A 21,521-nucleotide genomic window follows, 5' to 3' on the forward strand; every position below is an offset into this window, starting at 1 on the left:
CCTGGGTGGCTCAGTCGTTAAGCGTCTGCCTTCGGCTCAGGTCATGATCCCAGGGTCCTGGGATCGAGTCCCGCATCGGGCTCCTTGCTCAGCGGGGAGCCTGCTTCTCCCTCTGCCACTCCCTGCCACTCTGCCTACTTGTGATTCCTCTCTCTCTCTCTCTCTGTGTCAAATAAATAAATAAAATCTTTAAAAAAAAAAAATACACGCTGGTTTTCAAAGACTCAGTGTATGAAAAAGTAAAAAAGTAAAATGTCTCATTAAAAACTTCTAACTTGAGAACATATTAAAATGATAATGATTTCATCTGTTGGATTAAATAAAGTATTAAAATTATTTTCACCTTTTTAAAAGTTTATTTATTTTAGTAATCTTTACACCCAATGTGTTTTTAATTTTTTAATATGACTACTAGAACATTTTTAATTATGTATGTGGCTCAGATTATATTTCTAGTGGACACCACTGGTTTAAATTATTAAAGGCTGAGAGGGGTCATTTCTACATATTGTTCAGATACTGCTTTGGTTATGGGTTTTGGAACAGATGGAATCCTTTGCTCCTTTGGAACAATCTTGTCTCATGGTATCTTAAAATGTTTATTTGCACATAGCTATTAAAATGACAAAACTATTTCCTATCCCATACCCCAAAAACAGGATTTAAGTTTAGAGAATTTTCATGATTAAATATACTTTTTTTTTTTTTTTAAGAGAGAGAGAGAGTAGGGGGAGGGGCAGAGGGAAAGGGAGAGAGAGAATCTTTTTTTTTTTTTAATTAACATATAATGTATTATTTGTTTCAGGGATACAGGTCTGTGATTCATCAGTCTTACACAATTCACAGCGCTCACCATAGCACATACCCTCCCCAGTGTCCACCACCCAGCCACCCCATCCCTCCCACCTGCCTCCACTCCAGCAACCCTTAGTTTGTTTCCTGAGATTAAGGGTCTCTTAATCTTTGTCTCCCTCTCAGGTGGGAGAGAGAGAATCTTAAGCAGGCTCCATGCCTAGCGGGGAGCCCAACTCAGGGCTCAGTCCCATGACCCTGAGATCATGACCTGAGCCAAAATCAAGAGTCAGACACTTAACTGACTGAGCCACCCAGGTGCCCCTGATTAAGTATACTTTTTTAAAAATTAATTAATTTTTTTATGTAGTGTTCCATGATTCATTGTTTGCGTATACTTTTTAAGAACAGGAATCCGGATTTGAAGCAATGTGAGAATTAGGAGGAAAGAGAAAGGTCCCTGGATATAGATGGGTGGAGAGACCCATATTTCCTTGCTCTCCAAGACCTAATGAACTGCTAAAGACTTTTCCTACAAAAGCATTTTAAGTCCATTCAATCCACAACTTGAGTCAAATCTTGAATGTGAACTTTCCTTTAGCCCCATTTTGAAGGAACAGGTAAAACACCTTAATACAATACTTATTTTCACTTTGCATATTTAGTCTATTGATTCCCAAGACAGGCTTCAGGGTTATCTTAATTTGCCACTGCAGATTTTCTGGTCCATTTGTAGCACTAATCAGAGTAACTGCTGTCTGAAAAGGCAGTTTTGTTTTGTTTTGTTTAGTAAGTTAAAAAAAAACATTCATTGAGAATATGTTACAACAGAAAATTCCTATTGTTAAAATATTTTTTCTTGGTCCTTTTTCTTTTCCTTTTTTTTTTTTTTCACTTTTTTTAATTATTATTTTTTTAAAGTAATCTCTACATCCAACGTGGGGCTCGAACTCACAACCCTGAGATCAAGAGTCGCATGCTCCACCAACTGAGCCAGCCAGATGCCCTGGTTCCTTTTTCAATAGGCTAAAATCACATAGCTAACATCAGTATTTGCTTACAATGCTGTCTCTAAATAGCATTATAATTGTGTTTACAGTCGCAATATTAAATATTCAAAAAAGTTAACTTAGATGTTGGTTTCTACATTTATAGAGATGGTCAGAGTAAATAGCAACTTAACTAAAATATTCATATTATTTTAAAGGCAATGAGGGAGGAAAATAGTACTTTTAAAGGATATTTCTTTGTATGAAATAACGAGTTTTCAAATGAAGAAAAATCTCATTTTTCAGTTGAAATAAAAAGTTAAATAGTAAAAAAGACTATAAGTGAAAAGCAATTTTCTTTCTTCCCCAGACCTCAGTCCCTGTCCCCAGAAACAGTCACTGTTAAGAGTGTCTTCATTATCTTTCCAAAACATAGTCTATTTATATGCATTTGCAAGCATATAAAAATTAATATAACACATATGAATATGTAATATTAATATATTCTATTCTATAAATATATAATCCCTTAAGCAAAATGTGGGGTATATTCATATAAAGGAATGCTATGCAACTAAAAGTAGGAATGAAATACTGACACATACTAAAACATGGATGAATCTTGAATACATTTTGCCAAGCAGAAGCCAGACGTAAAAGGTCACATATTATATGATTCTGTTTATATGAAATGTCCAGATTAGGCAAATTCGTAGAGACAGAAGGCGAATTAGTGTTTGCCAGGGGCTAGGGAGAAGGGGCAATGGGGAGTGACTGCTTGATGGGTACAGGGTTTTGCTTTAGGGTGATGAAATGTTCTGGAATTAGTGGTGATGGTTGCACAACACTTTGAATATACTAAAAACTGTTAAATTGTACACTTTTAAATGGTTAATATGATCTATTTTTTTTTAAAGATTTATTTATTTGAGAGAGCGAGAATGAGAGAGAGAGAGAGTACATGAGAGGGGGGAGGGTTAGAGGGAGAAGCAGGCTCCTCACCGAGCAGGTAACCCGATGCGGGACTCGATCCCAGGACTCCAGGATCATGACCTGAGCCGAAGGCAGTCGCTTAACCAACTGAGCCACCCAGGCGCCCCTTAATATGATCTATTTTATGTTATGTAAATTTTATCTTAATTTTTGAAAATCAAAATATATATAATACTTATTTTTTTTTTTTACAAATGGGAGCACACTGTATTCTATGTTGAACCTTTCAGTCTTCCCTTAACAACATAATTTTCTCATTTTTATAAAGTCAGAATTATTGATCTTTTCTGTTATAGCTCCTTGGATTTTTGTCATATCTTTTCTCTCTTTGAACACATTAAGCACATTTAACTTAAACTCTGAGTTTGATAATGCCATTATCAAAATATTGGTCTGTTTCTGTTGTTTGTTATTTGCCTCAGTTTTCTGTCATGAATCTTGTATCCTCCTATGCCTGGCTAGTATTTGTATTAAGTTCTGGACATTGTACATAACAATTTGAAGAAATAATTTGAGGTCTATTTCCTTCCAGAGAGGATTTACTTTTTCATTTGGCAGGTGGCTAGGAACACCAGCTATCTAGGATAATCTCAATTTAATTTCAGGAATTAGATGATTCCAAGCTTTGCTTCAATCCCTACAGAGACAATCTACTTATAGTTCACTCTTACTCCTAGGGTATGCCCTTAGGGTCCAAACCTGCGAATGAGGGTTTTGGGGTAATGTTAGAGAAAACAATGGAATAGGTAGCTCACAGGTCCTATCACTACACAGAAACACTGAAAACTTAAACAAAAAAAACTGTCAAAATCAACTTTCACAGAACCCCGGAAAATAAAGTTCACAGTAACCAAGCAAAGGCTGAATCAAGAAAAAGGTAACTTAAAAATGGCTCAGTGCAAGCAGAGAGTAAAGGCTAAAATAGGTTTGTAAACAGCCTAGCTAAGCAGTGAAGAAGTCTACCAACACAGAGCCCATCTGCAAAGACTAGGCTTGTCTTTGCTTTGCTTAGCTTCTGTCTCTCTCCCACTCTCTCTCTCATTCTCTCTCTCTCTCTCTCTGGTTCCTGGTGTTCAAGGAAATCTCTATCAAATACTAGCTGAACACAAGCTAAAAGAACAGAGACTTCAGAGACCTCACACACAACTAGACCTAGCATACATCTATAGAACACTCTACCCAACATCAGGCTACACATTTTTTTAACAAGAACACATGGAACATTCTCCAGGATAGACCAGATGTTAGGCCCCAAAACAAGCCTCAATAAATTTAAAAAATCGGAATCATGCAAAGTACCTTCTCTGATCACAAGGGAATGAAGCTTGATATCAATAACAGAAGGAAAACTGAAAAATTCACGAGTATGTAGAAATTAAACAACATACTCAAACAATCAATAGGTCAAAGAAGAAATCACAAAGGAAATTAGAAACTACTTTGAGATGAACAAAAATGAAAACGTTACATACCAAAATATATGGGATGCAGCAAAAGCAATGCTCAGAGAGAAATTTATAATTGCAAATGCCTACATTAAAAAGAAGAAAGATCTCAAATGAAAAGCCTAATTTGACACTAAGGAACTGGAAAAAGAACAAACTAAGCCAAAAGCTAGCAGAGGGAAAAAAAGGATTAGAGTTCAGATAAATGAAACAGACAACAAAGAAACAATAGAAAGATTCAACAAAACTCAAAGTTGGTTTTTTGAAAATATTAACAAAATTGACAAACCTTTAACTAGACTGACAACAGAAAAACAAAGAGAGAAAATGCAAATAAGTATAATCAGAACTAAAAGTGGAGACATTACCACCAACATTAAAGAAATAAAAAGAATTATAAGAGAATTCTATGAATAATTATACACTAACAAATTAGATAACTTAGAAGACATGGACAAATTCCTGGAAACATACGAATTCCCAAAACCGATTCAAGAAGAAACAGAAAATCTGAACAGATCTAGGACAAGTAGAGATTGAATCAGTAATCAAAAACCTCCTAACAAGGAAAAGTCCAAGACAGGCAGCTTCATTGGTGAACTCTACTGAACATTTGAAGAATTAACACCAATCCTTCTTAAGCTCTTCCAAAAAAATTAAGAGGGGGAAACAATTCCTAACTCATTCTATGAAGGCAATATCACCCTAATACCAAAGTCAGATAAAGACACCATAAGAACATACACATCAATATCCTGTATGAATAAAATGAAAAAAAAAAAAACTTCAACAAAATACCAGCAAACAAAATCCAATAAAATTTTAAAAGAAGCATAGACCATGACCCAGTGGGATTTATTCCAGGAATACAAGGTGGTTCAACACACACACAAAATTAATCAATGTAATATACATATTAATAAAGTGAAGGAAAAAAACACAGGATCATCTTAATTGGTGCAGAAAAAGTATTTGACAACAGCTAACACATTTAGATGACAAAGACACTCAGAAAACTAAGTGTCTTTGTCATCTAAATGTGTTAGCTGAATGATGAAAGGCATTTATGAAAAACCCACAACTAACATCAAACTCAGTGGTGAAAGACTGAAAGCTTTCCCACTAAGATCAAGAACAAGACAAGCATGCCTGCCCTCACGACTGCTATTCAACACCGTACTGGAAGTTCTAGCCAGAGCATTAGGCAAGAAAAAGAAATAAAAGGCATCTAAATCAAAAAAGAAAAAGTAAAACTATCTCTATTCCCAGATGACATGATCCTGTATATAGACTGTCTCAAAATACACACACACACACACACACACACACACACACTACTAGAGCTAATAAATGAACTTAGCAAAGCAAAGTGGCAGAGTAAAAACTCAACCCACAAAAATCAAGAGTCCTTTTATACACCAACAATAAACAATCCAAAAGTGAATTAAGAAAGCAATCCTTTTTATAATAGCAATCAAGAGAATAAAATACCAAAGAATAAATTTAAGGTAGAAAAAGACTTGTGCACTGAAAATTAGAAAGCATTTCTGAAAGAAATCAAAGAAGACCAAAATAAATGGAAAGACATCATGTGTTTATGAATTGGAAGACTTGATATTGTCAAGATGGTAATACTGTCCTAAGTGATCTATAGATTCAATGCAATCCCTACCAAAATCACAATGGGCTTTTTTTTTTTAAAGAAATGGAAATGTCCAATACTCAAATTCATTGCAAGGGAAACCAAATGCCAAAATAATATTCAAAAAGAAGAACTAAATTGAAGGATTCATACTTCCTGATTTCAAAACTTAACTACAAGGCTATAGTAATTAAGACAATGTGGTATTGGCATAAGGATAGACACACAAATGAATAGAATTGGGAGTCCAGACATAAATCAATACATCTGTGGCCTATTAGTTTTCAACAAGGATATCAAGACCATTCAATGGGGAAAGAATGAACTCTTCAACAGAAGGTGCTAGGACAACTGCATATCCATGTGCAAAAAATAAAGTTGGACCCCTACCTCGTACCATATACCCCCAGAAAGTAACTGAAAATGGTTCATGGAACTAAATGTAAGAGCTAAAACTATAAAATTCTTAAAAGGAAATATAAAGGGTAAATCTTCATGACCTTGGATTTGGCAATGGATTCTTAGATATAACACAAAAGCACAAGCAACCAAAGGAAAAAAAATAGATACACTGGACTTCACCAAAATTAGAAACTTTTGTGAATCAAAGGACATTATCAAGAAAGTGAAAAGACAACTTAAAGAATGAAAAAAAAATTTCAAATCATATATCTGAGGGGTGCCTAGGTGACTCAGTTGATTAAGCATCCAACTCTTGGTTTGGGCTCAGGTCATGATCTCAGGGTCGTGGGATCAAGCCCCACATTGGGCTCCTTGCTCAGCGGGGGGTCTGCTGGAGATTCTGTCTCTCTCTCCCTCTTCTTCTGTCCCTCCCCCCCACATGCTCTCTCTCTCTCAAATAAATAAATCTTTTTTTAAAAAAAATCATATATCTGGTAAGAGATTTGTATCCAGAATATATAAAGAAATCTTACAACTCAATAATATAAAGACAAATAACCTGATTTCAAAATGGGCAAAGCATCTGAATAGATATTTCTCCAAAGAAGTGTACAAATGCCTAGTAAACATGGAAAGATGTTCAACATCTTCAGTCATTAGGGAAATGCAAATCAAAACCAGTATGAGGTATCAGTTCACAGACAACTAGGATGGCTATAATGAAAACACAATTAAAAAGAATAAACAAAAGCAAAAACAAGTGTTGGCAAAAAATGTGAAGAAACTGGAACCCTCATGCATCGCTGGTGGGAAGGTAGAGTGGCGCAGCCACTGTGGAAAACAATTTAGCAGGTCCTCAAAAAGTTAAACAGAGTTACCATATGACCCAGCAGTTCCACTCCTAGTTATATATACTCAAGAGAAAACTGAGGACACATTCACACAAAAACCTGTAAGTGAATGTTCATAGAAGCATTGTTCATGATAGCCAAAAAGTAGAAAAAAATCCAAATGTTCATCCACTGACGAATGAATAAACAAAATGTGGTATATCCTTATAACAGAATATTAGACAGTGCAATAAAGGAGCAATGAAACACGCCATGGCATGAATGTACCCTAAAAACATTGGCTAAGTGAAAAAGCCAGACACAAGAGGCTACATATTATATAATTCCATTTGTTTGAAATGTCCAAAACACACAAATCCATAGAGACAGAAAGTAGAATAATAGTTGCCAGGGCTGAGGGAGGAGGGAATGGTAATGAGTGTGGAGTTTCTTTTTGGGGTGATGACAATGTTTTGGAGTTAGATATTGGTGATGGTTGCACTATTTTGTGAATGCACTAAAAACCACTGAATTGTACACGTTCTTATTTATTTATTTTTTAAGATTTTATTTATTTATTTGAGAGAGAGAGGGTGAGAGAGAGCGTGAGAGGCGAGAGGGTCAGAGGGAGAAGCAGACTCCCTGCCGAGCAGGGAGCCCGATGCGGGACTCGATCCAGGGACTCCGGGATCATGACCTGAGCCAAAGGCAGTCGCTTAACCGACTGAGCCACCCAGGTGCCCTATTTATTTATTTTTCACTGGAGAATTGTTGACAAACAATGTTCCATTAGTGTGAGGGGTACAACACAGTGATTCGACAACTCTATATGTTATGCTGGGCTCACCGCAAATGTAGCTCCCATCTGTCACCATCCAAGGCTATTACAGTACCATCGGCTATATTCCCTATGCTGCAACTTTTAACCTGATGACTTACTCATTCTAACTGGAATGCCTGGATTTCCCACTCTCTTTCACCCATTTCACCCATCCCCCCACCCTTAAATCACTCACTTGAAAATGATGAATTTTATGATATGCGAATTATATCTCAGAAAAAGGAAATGCTGTATGCCTATAGATAGGAAGTTTCTGTGCATCTGAGGAGACTTCTATTTAATAGGTTAAGCAAAGCAGAGGGTAGCTCTCACTTATTATGAAGCTTTTCCCCCAAGGGAGTACATTTCCGCTATAGTATTTTCATTCATTCATTCAACAGATAGTCACTGAGCACATGCTATGTACAAGAATCATGGCAGTATCTGCTTCCACTTGCCTGTTGTTGCTTGAAGGCCTCAACAAGTAAATCAATGTCAGTAAAAGTGAGAGGAAATTGCAGCCGAGGACCATTATAGGAGTCTGGGACGTCTATGAATGAGGCATACTCCTGTCTATCCTTGCAGTCCTGGAGGGTGCTACCAAGAAGTCGAGCAACTAATTCTGGAAAAGGAAAGACAGAAAGGGTGGGGGAATCAACATTCCCATACTTAAATTCAATAAATACCTTCTTGAATATCGACCCCACATGAGGCACTGTGCTACATGTTATGAATACCAAGCTATCCCACATATAATCATGAGGAAGGATTTGTTCTCAGTTCATTAGGTACATTTACATGAATCACCCTCATCCCTTCCCGAGTGGACACTGTACCAAAGCAGTGAGTTCATTGGTGGGGAGGAGAAGGAGAAACACAGGGAAAACTGGGCAATCAAGGCACTTTGATGCTCTGAAACTCTACCTCTACATTTTTTGCCTACTCTTACATCTCAGATTTTTACATATCGGGCTGAACACATAACAATGTATCGCATTTGATTCAAACATCTGTGCTCTTCAGAAAATTAAACTGCAACATTCAATTTTTCCCCTGTTAAACACTTTTCACATAAAAACAGATTTTCTGACATGATTTTCTTTTTCTTCTTGATAACAAAGCAGATAAAGTTAGATGATGAAACACAGGCAGAAATACCCATAGGGTCTCTCTCTCAGAGAAACATTTCTGTGTAACAGATCGCCTGCACTGCCCATTTCAGTAGGTGCTGAGATCCAGGGTCCCTTTCTTGCTAGGCTGCCTATAAAAAAAAGTCAGCCCAAGAACAGAAATCTGGCCAATTCGGTTGTAGAAAGAGGAAAGTGGGTATGGTAGACTGATTGCAAAAGTGACCCCGATTGTCTATCCCAACATTTAGCCTGGCTCTTTTTAATGCGATTTGCAGCTACTCTCATCAAGAGTTTATTTCCCCAGGCTTTGAATCTGGGTTGTGGGGTTCATGACCTGTGTTGGCCTAAAGAATGTGGTGGAAGTGTTACGTACCATTTCCAAGTCAAGACCTCAGAAGGCCTTGTATGTTTCCATGCTCTCTCTTTCGAACCCAAGGTACTAGCACAAAGCGCAGGCTAACCTAATGAAAACTCCAAGACTATGGGGAACAAAACTGAGTCACCCCAGCCAAGGCCATCCCAGATCAGCCATTAGCCAGCAGACCTCCAAATACATGAGTGAACTCTCGCCAAGAGCTGAGGAAAACTGCCAAATCAAGCCTGTCAAGATCAGCAGAAGTACTCAGATAACCTGTAGACTTGTGGGCAAAAGAAATGTTTATTACATGCCACTGAGCTATTGTGGTTGTTTAATACACAGAATTATTTCATTAACAGATAACGGATACAGAGGATGGTGATGTATTCTTCAACTCATTAACAATTGCTACCAAGCCAATGGGAATCAGAAGTTTTCTGCAAGTAGTTTCTATCTTTTTGAATATTTAGAGTAGACATGTTTGGAAAGTGTGACGTTAGCAGATGTAGATAGAATGCATGTTTTTTCATGATCCAGTTATGCTGAGAGATTAGAGTTAAGAACTAAACTTGAAAAGAAAAAACTTGCTAAAATAAGTCATGATATTTGGTAATTTAAAAATGCTTTCTAAATTATTGTGTACCCACTCCAACACTTCTTTGGTGGTGGTTGATGATGTTTTATAAGAAGTTAGATGTAGGAATAATAAGGTGTGTCTTCAGTGTGGTCCAGCGCAGTGTATTTTTCTCATTTGGATTTGGTTTGAGATTTGAGAATCACTTAATTATTCCATTTTATGTTTGAAAACTAGAAATGCAGAGCAGCTTGGTAAATTTTATCTCAGATTCCATCGTGCAAGCAGTAAAGCCTCAATACTCTACTTAACTGTCTTCATGATCATACCATTCCGTTCTTAGAGATACATCTTCCTGACTCTACACACTGAAATATTGGGCTCCTCTTGGGAAAACAACAATAACAACAAAGAAAGACAAAAACAACCCCGCTGGTCTCACTATATCATCTTATAACTGACTTACTGAGTAATCCCACCTGTGTGTTTTTCTTCTTTAAAGCAAACAAACAAAAAGCTTGGTCTGGCCCTTCTTTCCATATGTTTGTTCACCTTCATTTCTTATAAGTTCTGTGATAAATATACGAAAAAGCACCATTTCCCTAAGCCATTTCTTAGTCAAAACTACTCAATATGAAATATCAGTAAACATCAAATCACAATCCTTTTGCTGACTTTTAGCCACATTTAAAAAAAAATAACATAGATTCTCTTCCTGATATGGGTAGCTAATGTGGGTCATATATGAAAACAATCAGAAGCTGTACCAATTCGAATGCAAGTAGTATGGGCTGTAACTATTATAACTAATAAGAATAATTTAATGAATGCCAACAATATGAAAAGATTTGTGCACCATGTAATTTGAATGAACCTTTACCTGTTTGATTTACAATTCTGTCAACATGAATCTAAACTAATTAAATATAATGAAATCTTGAATTATAACCAAATGATACCTTTACAAGTTGTTCTAAAGAAAATATCTCAAAACTACCCCCCACATATAATCTTTTCTTTTACCCAGTACAAATTCAAAAACTGGACAGGGAACATGTTAAAGCCCATAATTAAAAAAAAAACAATAATACACACACACACACACACTTTCTGCCCCTACTGCCCATGTGTCACTTTGAAAACAAGCTACAGATATGGCTGGGAAAAGAAAAGCACCAATTGAACTGCATTTTATAGCTATTTCATTTCTCAGTTATGAATCTGGATTAAAACTATGAGTGTCCATATAATAAACTCAAGAAATGGCAAAACTGCATTTCATAAGATTCAACACCTGTTCCTGATTATTTAAAAACTCAGAAAACTAGGAATGAAAGCCTACCTCCTTAACAGAATTCTAAAAATTTAAATCAACAAGAATGGTTTTTTCCATTAAAGCATTAACAAATCACGATGCCTAGTTTCACTGCTTACTTTTCACATTGTTCTGCTATTTCTAGCCAATGCAACAAAATACAAAGCTGAAATAAGAGCTTGGATAGAAAGAGGTAAAAATAAAGTTACTTGTGCCCAGTGTGATTAAATATCCATACTCAGGAAAATCAGTTGAGAAACTCCCAGAACTGATAGGAGAATTCCATACTACAGAGGTTTGAACCACAGCTTTACCACTGCTGAGATGAATAACCTTGGGAGGTCACCTTCTAAGCCTCAATATTCTCATCCAACAAAAGGGGATGATAATAATACTAATCTCAGTGGTTTGTCATGAAGACTAAATGAAATATTTAAAGCACTTAAAAGACATGGCACATGGCAAACATGTAATAGATACCAGCAATAATAATAATTAATAATAATAATAATAAGTTCATTCATGCTATTGTTCAATAGTAGCACAATACAAATAGATATAAGTCAAAGGCTTGTTAAATACTACCAATAATCACTGGGGAGATATCATGGGGAAAATAACCTACTGGCCATAGCCACAAAAAAATATAAAATACCTGGGTCTGATAGGACATTTTGGCTGATCTGGGAAGCAGAAAGGATAGTCAAAACAACACTTGCACACGCTCCATCCCACTCCCCACTTCCACCAGTCTCTGTTTAAACCTATTGCTCTGTACAGCAGCTTTGGCTTTCTACCTTATGGGATGGATGTGTTGAGTCTCCCCATCAAGTCCTACAAACTGGTTTGAGCCACTAAGTAGTAGGACACGGAAATGAATGGCTTCCAGATCACCTCCTACCTATGGAACACCCAGGATGTCTCAACTAACACTGTGCCTCAGAGTTAAAACCATTAGTCTGACGATATCTGGGAATGTTAAGTGATCTTCTGGTCCCGAAATACACCCTGCTTAGCAGTCCTGGCGCTTCTGCAAAACAGGCCTAGGTGGATGTTGTGTGGAACCTTCCCACCAAAGAAGGCCATCAGAAAGCAACCCACAGTAATGTACAGCACCGTGACCCTAGTTAACACTACTCTTAGTGTATGCTTGAAAGTTACTAAGAGAGTACATTTTTAAAGGGCTTACCACACACAAAGGACTTGTAACTGTGAGGTGATGGATGTGTTAACCAACATTGTTGTGGTAATCATTTCATAATATATTCATATATGAAATCACTGTAGTGTATATCTTAAACTTCTACAGTGTTATATGTCAACTATATTTCAATAAAGCTGGAAAAAAAATTTTTTTTTAAGATTTTATTTATTTATTTGACAGAGAGAGACACAGCGAGAGAGGGAACACAAGCAGGGGGAGTGGGAGAGGGAGAAGCAGGCTTCCTGCAGAGCAGGGAGCCTGATGCGGGGCTCGATCCCAGGACCCTGGGATCATGACCTGAGCCGAAGGCAGACGCTTAACGACTGAGCCAGTCAGGTGCCCCGTGGAAAAAATTTTTAAAAGAAATCAACCTACAAAAGTAATCTGCAAATTAATTTTTCCATTACACACAATAATTAAATCGGTAAGATTCTAGGACTCTATAATATAGAGATGTATAAGAGAATAGAGGCCTAGAAATATGCCCTAATACATATTTTTTAAATGAATACATGGTAAAGGAGGCACTACAAACCATGGTGAAAAGATACGTTATGAAATAAACATTGTGGGAAAAACTGGTTAACTACTCGGACATTTTCTTTTTAGCTGTGCTCTTTGTTTTCAACCACAAGGCATCAAGATATCCTTTTTTTTTTGGTTTAATATAAAAAATCCCAAATTTATGAAGTGTTAAAAATTTTAAAAGTCAAACCATAAAAAAAATCTAGAAATCCAGGCATAGCGATCCACATTTTAAATATTTCAAGGCCTTCTAAGTTTAAAAGCAGGGATTCACAAAGAAAAAGATATTTAGACTTGAAAGATATTTTAAATAATTAATTGGTAAAAACTTTCTATACCTGATGGAAAATATCAACCTAGATATCACAGAAGCTCAAGCAAACCCCACACAGGATAAAATATAAATGAAGCATCATCAAGGCTCATTATAGTTAAAGCCCTATTTTCCAATGTTACTTAGGTTAGTTTGTTTCTTCCCCAACTCCAAGAGGTGATTCTGTTACTTGTAATACAGTTAAATTCATTTGTCATGTGTGTATTCTATTTTGGAAATACACATACATACATTCTTTTCTTGTTTGTAAAAATTTTTTTAATGAGGGCGCCTGGGTGGCTCAGTCGTTAAGCGTCTGCCTTCGGCTCGGGTCATGATCCCAGGGTCCTGGGATCGAGCCCCGCATCGGGCTCCCTGCTCTGCAGGAAGCCTGCTTCTCCCTCTCCCACTGCCCCTGCTTGTGTTCCCTCTCTCGCTGTCTCTCTCTGTCAAAAAATAAATAAAATCTTTAAAAAAAAAAAATTTTTTTTTAATGGATGTGAAACATTATCATGGTTCTAAGAGTCAAAACTACAAAAAGGTACATTCAGAGGAGTGTTACTCCTCCCACAGCCCTCTACCCAACTCCATTCTCCCATTCTTTCTTTCTCCCCTGTTCCCACACATCCACTCATCCCCTGTAGGTAAACAAGGCCATTAGTTTCTGGTTTATCCTATAGGTTTCTCCTGTATTTATTTTTGTGTGCGCGCACACACACACACACATTCATATCAGACAAAGATTTCTCAAACAAGATGCAGAAAGTATTAACCATAAAGGGAAAAAAATTGTACTACATTAAAATCAAGAATGTCTGTTATCATCAAAAGGCAGCATTTAAAGATTAAGGAGATAGGGGCGCCTGGGTGGCTCAGTTGGTTAAGCGACTGCCTTCGGCTCAGGTCATGATCCTGGAGTCCCGGGATCGAGTCCCGCATCGGGCTCCCTGCTCAGCGGGGAGTCTGCTTCTCCCTCTGACCCTCCTCCCTCTCATGCTCTCTGTCTCTCATTCTCTCTCTCGCAAATAAAAAAAAAAAAAAAAAAAAAATTTTAAAGATTAGGGAGATAAAAGCCAAAGACTAGGAGAAGATATATGCAATATGTTTATCTAACAAAGATTCATATTATCATATGTAGAATACTTTGAGCACTCTTAAAAATTGGTAAGAAGAAAACAGCTAACCCAATAAAAGGATGGCAAGAGACCTGAATAGGCACTTCACCAAACAGGATGTTCACATGGCCACTACATAGACAAAAAGGTGACCAACTTCACCGCTCACCAGGGAAATACAAATTAAAGCAGAAATGGGATACTACTACATATCAGGCAGAATGGCTAAAATGAAAAGGAATGACAACTCCAAGTGTTGAAGAGGATAGAGAACACTGGAACTCTCATCCACTGGTGGCAGTATAAGTTGGTACAACAATTTTATAAGAAGGTTTGTCAGTATCTAATAAAGCTGAACACATGCATGCCCTGTAACCCAAAACTTCCACTCCGGGGTCATGGTACAACTTTATAAAAATGGCCCCCAGTGAATCAAGCCCCTCTGTATCCTCATCCCTTTCCAATATAACGCTGCTGCTCCCCCCCGCAAGAGATGGAGCTTTCCTAACCCCTGTGAATCTGTGGCTGCCCTTGTGACTTGCTTTGACCAATAGAATATGGCAGAACCGATTTTATGTGAGTTCCAGAGAATAGACCTTAAGAGGCCTTGTAGCTTCTGCGTTTGTCCTCTTGGGATCCAGCTACCATGAAAAGAAGTCTGGGATATCCTGCTAGACAGAGAGGCTGCATGAGGAGAATTGAGGTATCTAAGCTCATAGCCAACACCAAAGTCCCAGACAGGTGAGTAAAACCATCTAGACCTCCCTACCCAGCCCAGTGAGGTTGAGTGAGCCCAACTGACACCGCATGGAACGAAGACAAGCCATCCCCACTGAGCCCAGTTCAAATGCCCGATCCACAGAATCACGAGCAATAAAATAGCTGTTGTTTTTAAGCCTCTAAATTTGGGGGTGATTTGTTATGCAGCAATAGATAACTGGAAATGAGAATATAGCAAAAGAAAATGATATATATGTTCACCAAAAAGGACATGTACAAGAATGTGCATAGCAGTACCATTCAAATTACCCAAACTGAAAACAACCCAAATGTCCATAAACAATAGAATGGATACGTTTTGGTAAATTCGTAAAACAGAACATCATTCGGCAATAAGAATGACTGAATTGCAACAACATGGATGACTCTCACAAATACGCCATTGAGTAAAAGACAGACTCAACACTGTGCTTTCATTTATCTAGTGAAGTTCAAAAACAAGCAAAACCAATCTAGGACGTAGAAGTCAGGAAAGCCATCATGGGGGAGTTGGGAAGTGACTGGAGGGGGACAGGAGAGAGGCTTCGGTGGCTCTGATAATGTTTTCTTTCTTGTTCTGGGTGCGGGTTACAAGGGCATACTTACTTCAAGAAAATTTATTGATTCTTGTACTTAAGATTTGTGTGTTTTAATGTATGTTACACTTCAAGAAAAGTTTACCTAAGAAGATTAAACCACTGTCCCCGTCTTTGATAAAATCTTTTAATATTTTTAAATCACCTACAGAATTTTTTGACATGCAGATTTTTTAAAATACAGAGCCTGAGTCAATATCTCTGGGCTGGAACCCAGCCATCTGTGGCTACGAATCTCCAGAAGTGATTCTGATGCACAGCCCAGATCGAAATATTAGGTCATTAGCAAAAACAGTGCTGCTTCATTTCATCATCATTATATTTCCTCTCAGAAATATTTTGCCAAAGAACATGAAGCACAAACAACTATCTTCAAATTGCAATTATCTAAAAGAAAGAAAATGGCAAAATACCCACTTCCTCCCACTCCCCACTCCTCAGGTTTGGCTATTCTACCATTTAGAAAGCTTCTACAGATCATTAAATGCTTTAATTAGTTTCATACATATGTGCTCAGCTCAAAGCATGCCATTAAAATACCATTCTTTTGCCACAGTGAAGGATGCTCGCTGGATGATTTAAAAGGAGCTCTTGGATGCCATACACTTTTAATTAGAACAAAAAATGGTTGGCCCAAATTAAAGAAAAATAAGTTTTTAAGTCTAGCATCTACCTTGAAGTTAACAACAGTCATCTTGATTTTGCAGGAGAAATGCATGCATGCCTTGGGAATAACTATAATTTTAAAATCATTTTGAACCATCCTGACATTGCCCATCCCTGAGATGATTTACTTAGTCATTTCAGAACGACTACATAAATGATAAAGAGACAGAGAGACGGACAGCTAGCTCCGCAGAAAACAGAAAACCGTGTTCAATCCACCATGTCCCCCCAGATTTGTTTATTTTGATCTCTCGGCATGAAAGTTTTGTGGATAAAAAAATAAGATCCTCTTTATTAAAGCTACCATTGTACATCAACAGATTGTGGTTCAGAGAAGGTGTTCAACAAATTAACATTAAATGAAATCTAATTCAGCTTCGTGAAAGTGACAAAATTAAACAAATTTAGTAAACAACAATCAGAGAAAAAAGCCACTTGAACTGATTTCACCAGTTTGGTGTCACAAAGACAAGACAGGTGGGCATCTTTTTAATTTCTTAGTGTCCTGCCATCTTCAGAGTTTACATCCCTGGATGAGGACAATTCAATATTTAATGACTGCTTTTCAAAAGACTAAACATTTTACTTACCTGGGTCTTTCTCGTGTATATGTGTATAGTTTTCCAACATGAAGGAAAAGAAATTGGATAGCTGGGCAAAATAGAAATACATTAGTCAGTGAATGATCCCCAAACAGCCACCATGGCAAATACTGTTGGCGCGCTCTCCCAGCCTCTACCTGCCTCCCTCCTCCCTCAGCTGGTGGGCAGCACCTCCTGCAGAAGCAGAGGATATCATATATCCTCCTTCCCCTTAATGGCCAAAAAGGACTTTTTTTCTACTAAGAAGCATTAAAGCTGGATTTATACAGCATTTTTGCAAGCTTGAAAAAGGCCTTCCTCGCCCATCTATATTTTCTTCTAGAACTCTCTCAGGTTTGTTCTCAGGAAATTCTTTCATTTTTTTAACTCCTTAAAATATTTTTTCCTTCGTAAAGTAGCAACTTTACTTCCTCCTGGGACACGTGCCCAAGAACAGAGTAAGATCATTTTTTATTAGTTAACTAGACATCTGGCAGCCCTGTTCAAAATATAAACTTCAGAAATGAAAAACACCGTCCTCTTCCCAAATCCTACTCTCTCTCCACAGCTACTTCCAAGACAGTGTCACCCTCTATTAAAGCTTTCACCAAGGTAAATGGACCCAAACTTTCCTTTTCTCAATTATGAGGGGTAAAGAGAAGCATTTTACCAAAAGAAGAGACAAGCTGGCAACACAGACCTGCAGTTGGCCTTGTTCGTCAGCATATTCGATAGACTGGAAGATGGTGAGGGCATAGCGCTGTCTGGCCTTCCACCGAGCACAGTAGCTTCGGTACCAGTTCTGGATGACCAACGCGGCTTTTAGCACTGCAGACCCATAGCATATGAAAACCAGAGGAAACCAGTTACTATGCAGCTATGGGACAGGGAAGTAGGTGCTTTCGAAAAAAATCAGTCCACCTGGATTCCTAGGTTCTAAGAATATACACACTACAATGGGATTTACCTTTATGTTTCTGTAGAACGTCCTCAAGTCTCCAATACTCAGAGAATAATGATGGCATAGCCATTAAGGGTAGAATTTCTGGGGGGCGCCTGGGGGGCTCAGTCGGTTGAGTGTCCAACTCTTGGTTTTGGCTCAGGTCATGATCTCAGGGTCGTGGGTTGGAGCCCCGAGTCAGGCTCTGCTTGGGATTCTCTCTCCCTCTGCCCCTTCCCCTGCCCTCCTGCTTACGTGCACTCTCTCTTGGGGGGGGGGGGAAGGGTAGAATTTTGGGGGCAAGAAGGTCTGAATTTGAATCCCAGCTATGCTAATCACTGTCTGTGTGACTCTGGTAAGTTATTAAAACTCTCAAAGCCTCAGTTTCCTCACCTGTAAAATGGGGGAAATAACAGCACCTACCTCTGGCACTACTCAGGTATATTCACATTCTATGTATCCCTATGAAGTAGCAATTCCATTCTTCACTATATACCCCCAAGCAATCCTCACACAGCCCGTAAGGGAGACGTATGGGGATACAGTGTTTCTTTGCTTGTGGCAGTAGGGAGTTTGACCCCAACACAGCCTGGATGGCCATTGCTGGGTAGGAGAATGTGTAACCGTGGTGGGCGCACACCATGTCCTATTATGTCACAACTGGAAGCAACAGATTAAATAAACCCATAGCAACATGGATGCGGCTTAAAAATATAGTGCTTTAGTGAGAACAGTTTTAGTTAGAGACAATGAAATATAACATGATGTCATTTTATATAAATTTAAAACACACATACACAAAACCAAAATATACACTTCATAAGAATATATACAAAGGCAAAGACACTAAAAAAATAGATTGGTTATTTATGGGGGGGGGCGAATGAATATAGTGTACGTGGGTAAAAAGGAACAAGCAAATTAATTAGCTAACATAAGAAAGAGTCTCGCACAGACCAGTGATGACAATGTACGATGAATTGAAAAGTATGATTCACTCCAGCTTCTGTACCTGAGATTCAACTGATACAAGACAGATGGATAAATGAACACACCTCCCTCCTTCATAGCGTTACAATAAGGATGAAATGAGCTACTACGGATGAAGAGTTTATCCCCATGCCTGGTTAATAAATGGCTAAACAAACGGCTACTATAGTGATAAGCATCGTCTTGTTTGTGGATTATTCAGTACACTGACTCTCTTCTGGGGCTCTGAGCCTTTGAATCATCCTGTAGCTTCATGGCTTTGAAGAAAGCGATCAGGTGAGAGATAACGAGATTTAAAATATAGTCTCTTATGCCTTCCTCAAGTTTTCGAGCGAAGAGCAATCAACACCAGCTGGCTTCTTTTATTCATGCTATAATTTTTCCCAGTTAGCACATAAAAATTAAGAGTTGACTATAACAAGAACAATTTGAATTCTAAAAGCAGGATTCTAGCCTCCAGTCCCAGTATCCTTGGCTTAATACTGCTAGTCATCTGAGGGTATGTATTTATGAGTTTCTCCAAGACTCTCTGGTTCCAGAGACACTCATTTCATTATTCAGCTTCCAGAAGACCCCAGGCAATAGACATAAGGTCAAATATCATGATCTTTATAAGGGAACACCACAGGGAGAAGAAGTGAGAGTGACTTGTTCAATAGCGCAAAGCAAATGACTGGGAGGCTCAAAATCTCAAGTGTTCTCACTGTATCATTACAGAGAGCCCAGGCTCACCTGCAAGGTCTGTTCTATGGGACAGTCCCTGTCATGACCAGCCAACCCTCACCTCAGGGGCTCTCTCTGCTCGTCAAGTGCAAAGGAACTGTCCCAGGGCTATTTACCGAGCAGTTACTGAGGACCAGGCCATGGATTCATTTCCACAGTCTTCGCCACACCGAGAAGCTGAGACAGACTACTTAAGGTCACTTAGCCACTAAGTGGAAATGCACAGTGCAGAACGGAAGCCAGGTCTCGCTTAACCTCCGTAGACCTACTGACCTTTTGCTGCGTCTCAGTTTCTTCATCTGCACAATGATGCAGTAGAATAAATGATCACTACAGTTTCTTCTACTTAGGGCTAGCACCACCGATAAGAAATAATCACGCTTACTATTTCTATAATTAATAATGGGACAAAATAGCTACCATACGTGAAGGGGCTGCTAGAAGAGATTTAGCCCCCACAAGTATCATCTCTATGTTACACATAAGGAAACTTCAGGTTCAGAGAGGCAAGTATCTTGCTCCAAGTCACTTACCTCGTATGGACTCAGGTCTTCTGAGTCCAAACTCCGGGCTCTCTCCACTATAGCCAGCTACTTCTTTCCCTAACCTATGTGCACCTTTCCTTCCTTTGAATAAGAGCCACCGTTCAGGGAATGCCTACTATGTGCCCGGCACCAAGCTACACACGATACCCATACTACCGCTTCTACTCCTTCCCCGTGAGGGGAAATAGGTGATGGAAGCCCCCCGTCCTATCTCTGCCTTCTTCAGTCCAGTCCCTTGCCGGGATCCCGCCCCACTCCCCAGGGGAGGAGTTGCTATTTTATCTGATAAGCACACAGTACTTTGGGGGGCTGTATTTCACTAGTAGGTGTGGAAGGCAGACGGCCATGCTCAGTTCCCTGGCTCTTGCATTTCCTTTTCTGCTCCAAAGGCAGTAAGCTGAGCCATCCCCTACTCCCTTCCGGGCTCAGAAAGCCACCATGCCTGTCGGACGCTTGCATTCCTCACCGGAGCTTACCGTGGCATGAATGCCACTTACTAAGCTATTACGTGTCAGCTGTCACCCCACACTTCTCTAATCTGCTCACCTGATGCTGAAACTGGGGCTCTGCAGGCCACATTTCTGATCAGCCCCCCGGGGGTGTGTGGGGGGACTACCTGCTTGGCTCTGCCAAAGGGGGAGGTAGAGGGAGATGGTGAGGCTGGAGGAGGGATGAGAGACACACTCCTTCCTGTCTGCTTCCTGTTCCTCTTAGTGTCGCCTAGCAATGGCTCCCCACCCCCCCTCCCGCCGCACCAGTTTCTCCTTGTAGCAGCAACTGGATCTAGTGTGCATTATGCAGCACTTGCACAACCAGCCTCGGGGCTGCCCCTCAGAGACACCAGCACCAGCTGGGCAGCCCCCATTGTCAAAGGTCTGAATTTCAATTCTGCAGGAACCCTCCTCCAAGTTTCTAGATTGTAATAATTCCAGTCTCTCCCCTTTGTTCTCTCAGCCCTAGAGATGGTAACTGTCGTACCTCCACAGGCCTCAGAGCTCCTTCAGAGACGTTTCCGTTACCTAGGAACAATCTGATACCCACTTAACAGCTCTTTCCTTTCACTTCTCTCGTCACATCCCTCTATGGTTTCTACCTCCTGACTAGACCCTGCCTGATGAGCCAGTCTCATCGGGCGGGAAGAATAGGCTCAGGTTAGGCCTCAAGCGTCCACCTTCCTGGATGCTCCAGCTCAGGCCCTTATCAGAATCATACATCGGGATTTTGAGTACTTCAGCAGCAGCTGACAAAATAGACTTTGATCCACATCCTGCTCC

At 39.1% G+C, this 21,521-nt stretch overlaps 1 protein-coding gene across 7 annotated transcripts in view; it reads right to left on the reverse strand.

Moving 5' to 3' along the window:
- PPEF1 (protein phosphatase with EF-hand domain 1) overlaps nt 1–21,521 on the reverse strand; it is a 124,261-nt gene that overhangs the window by 59,922 nt on the left and 42,818 nt on the right. For all 7 annotated transcript variants that reach the window (XM_081809097.1, XM_081809094.1, XM_081809098.1 and 4 more), the window contains 3 exons: nt 17,750–17,877; nt 17,059–17,119; nt 8,372–8,535 (listed from right to left, as the gene is read on the reverse strand). In XM_081809097.1, coding sequence (XP_081665223.1) covers nt 8,372–8,535; nt 17,059–17,119; nt 17,750–17,877 — 353 coding nt within the window. The remainder of the gene's footprint in view (nt 1–8,371; nt 8,536–17,058; nt 17,120–17,749; nt 17,878–21,521) is intronic.

This window comes from Leptonychotes weddellii, chromosome X (genome assembly GCF_054177405.1).
Source record: "Leptonychotes weddellii isolate Sample4059 chromosome X, ASM5417740v2, whole genome shotgun sequence".
Classification (NCBI taxonomy): Eukaryota; Metazoa; Chordata; class Mammalia; order Carnivora; family Phocidae; genus Leptonychotes; species Leptonychotes weddellii.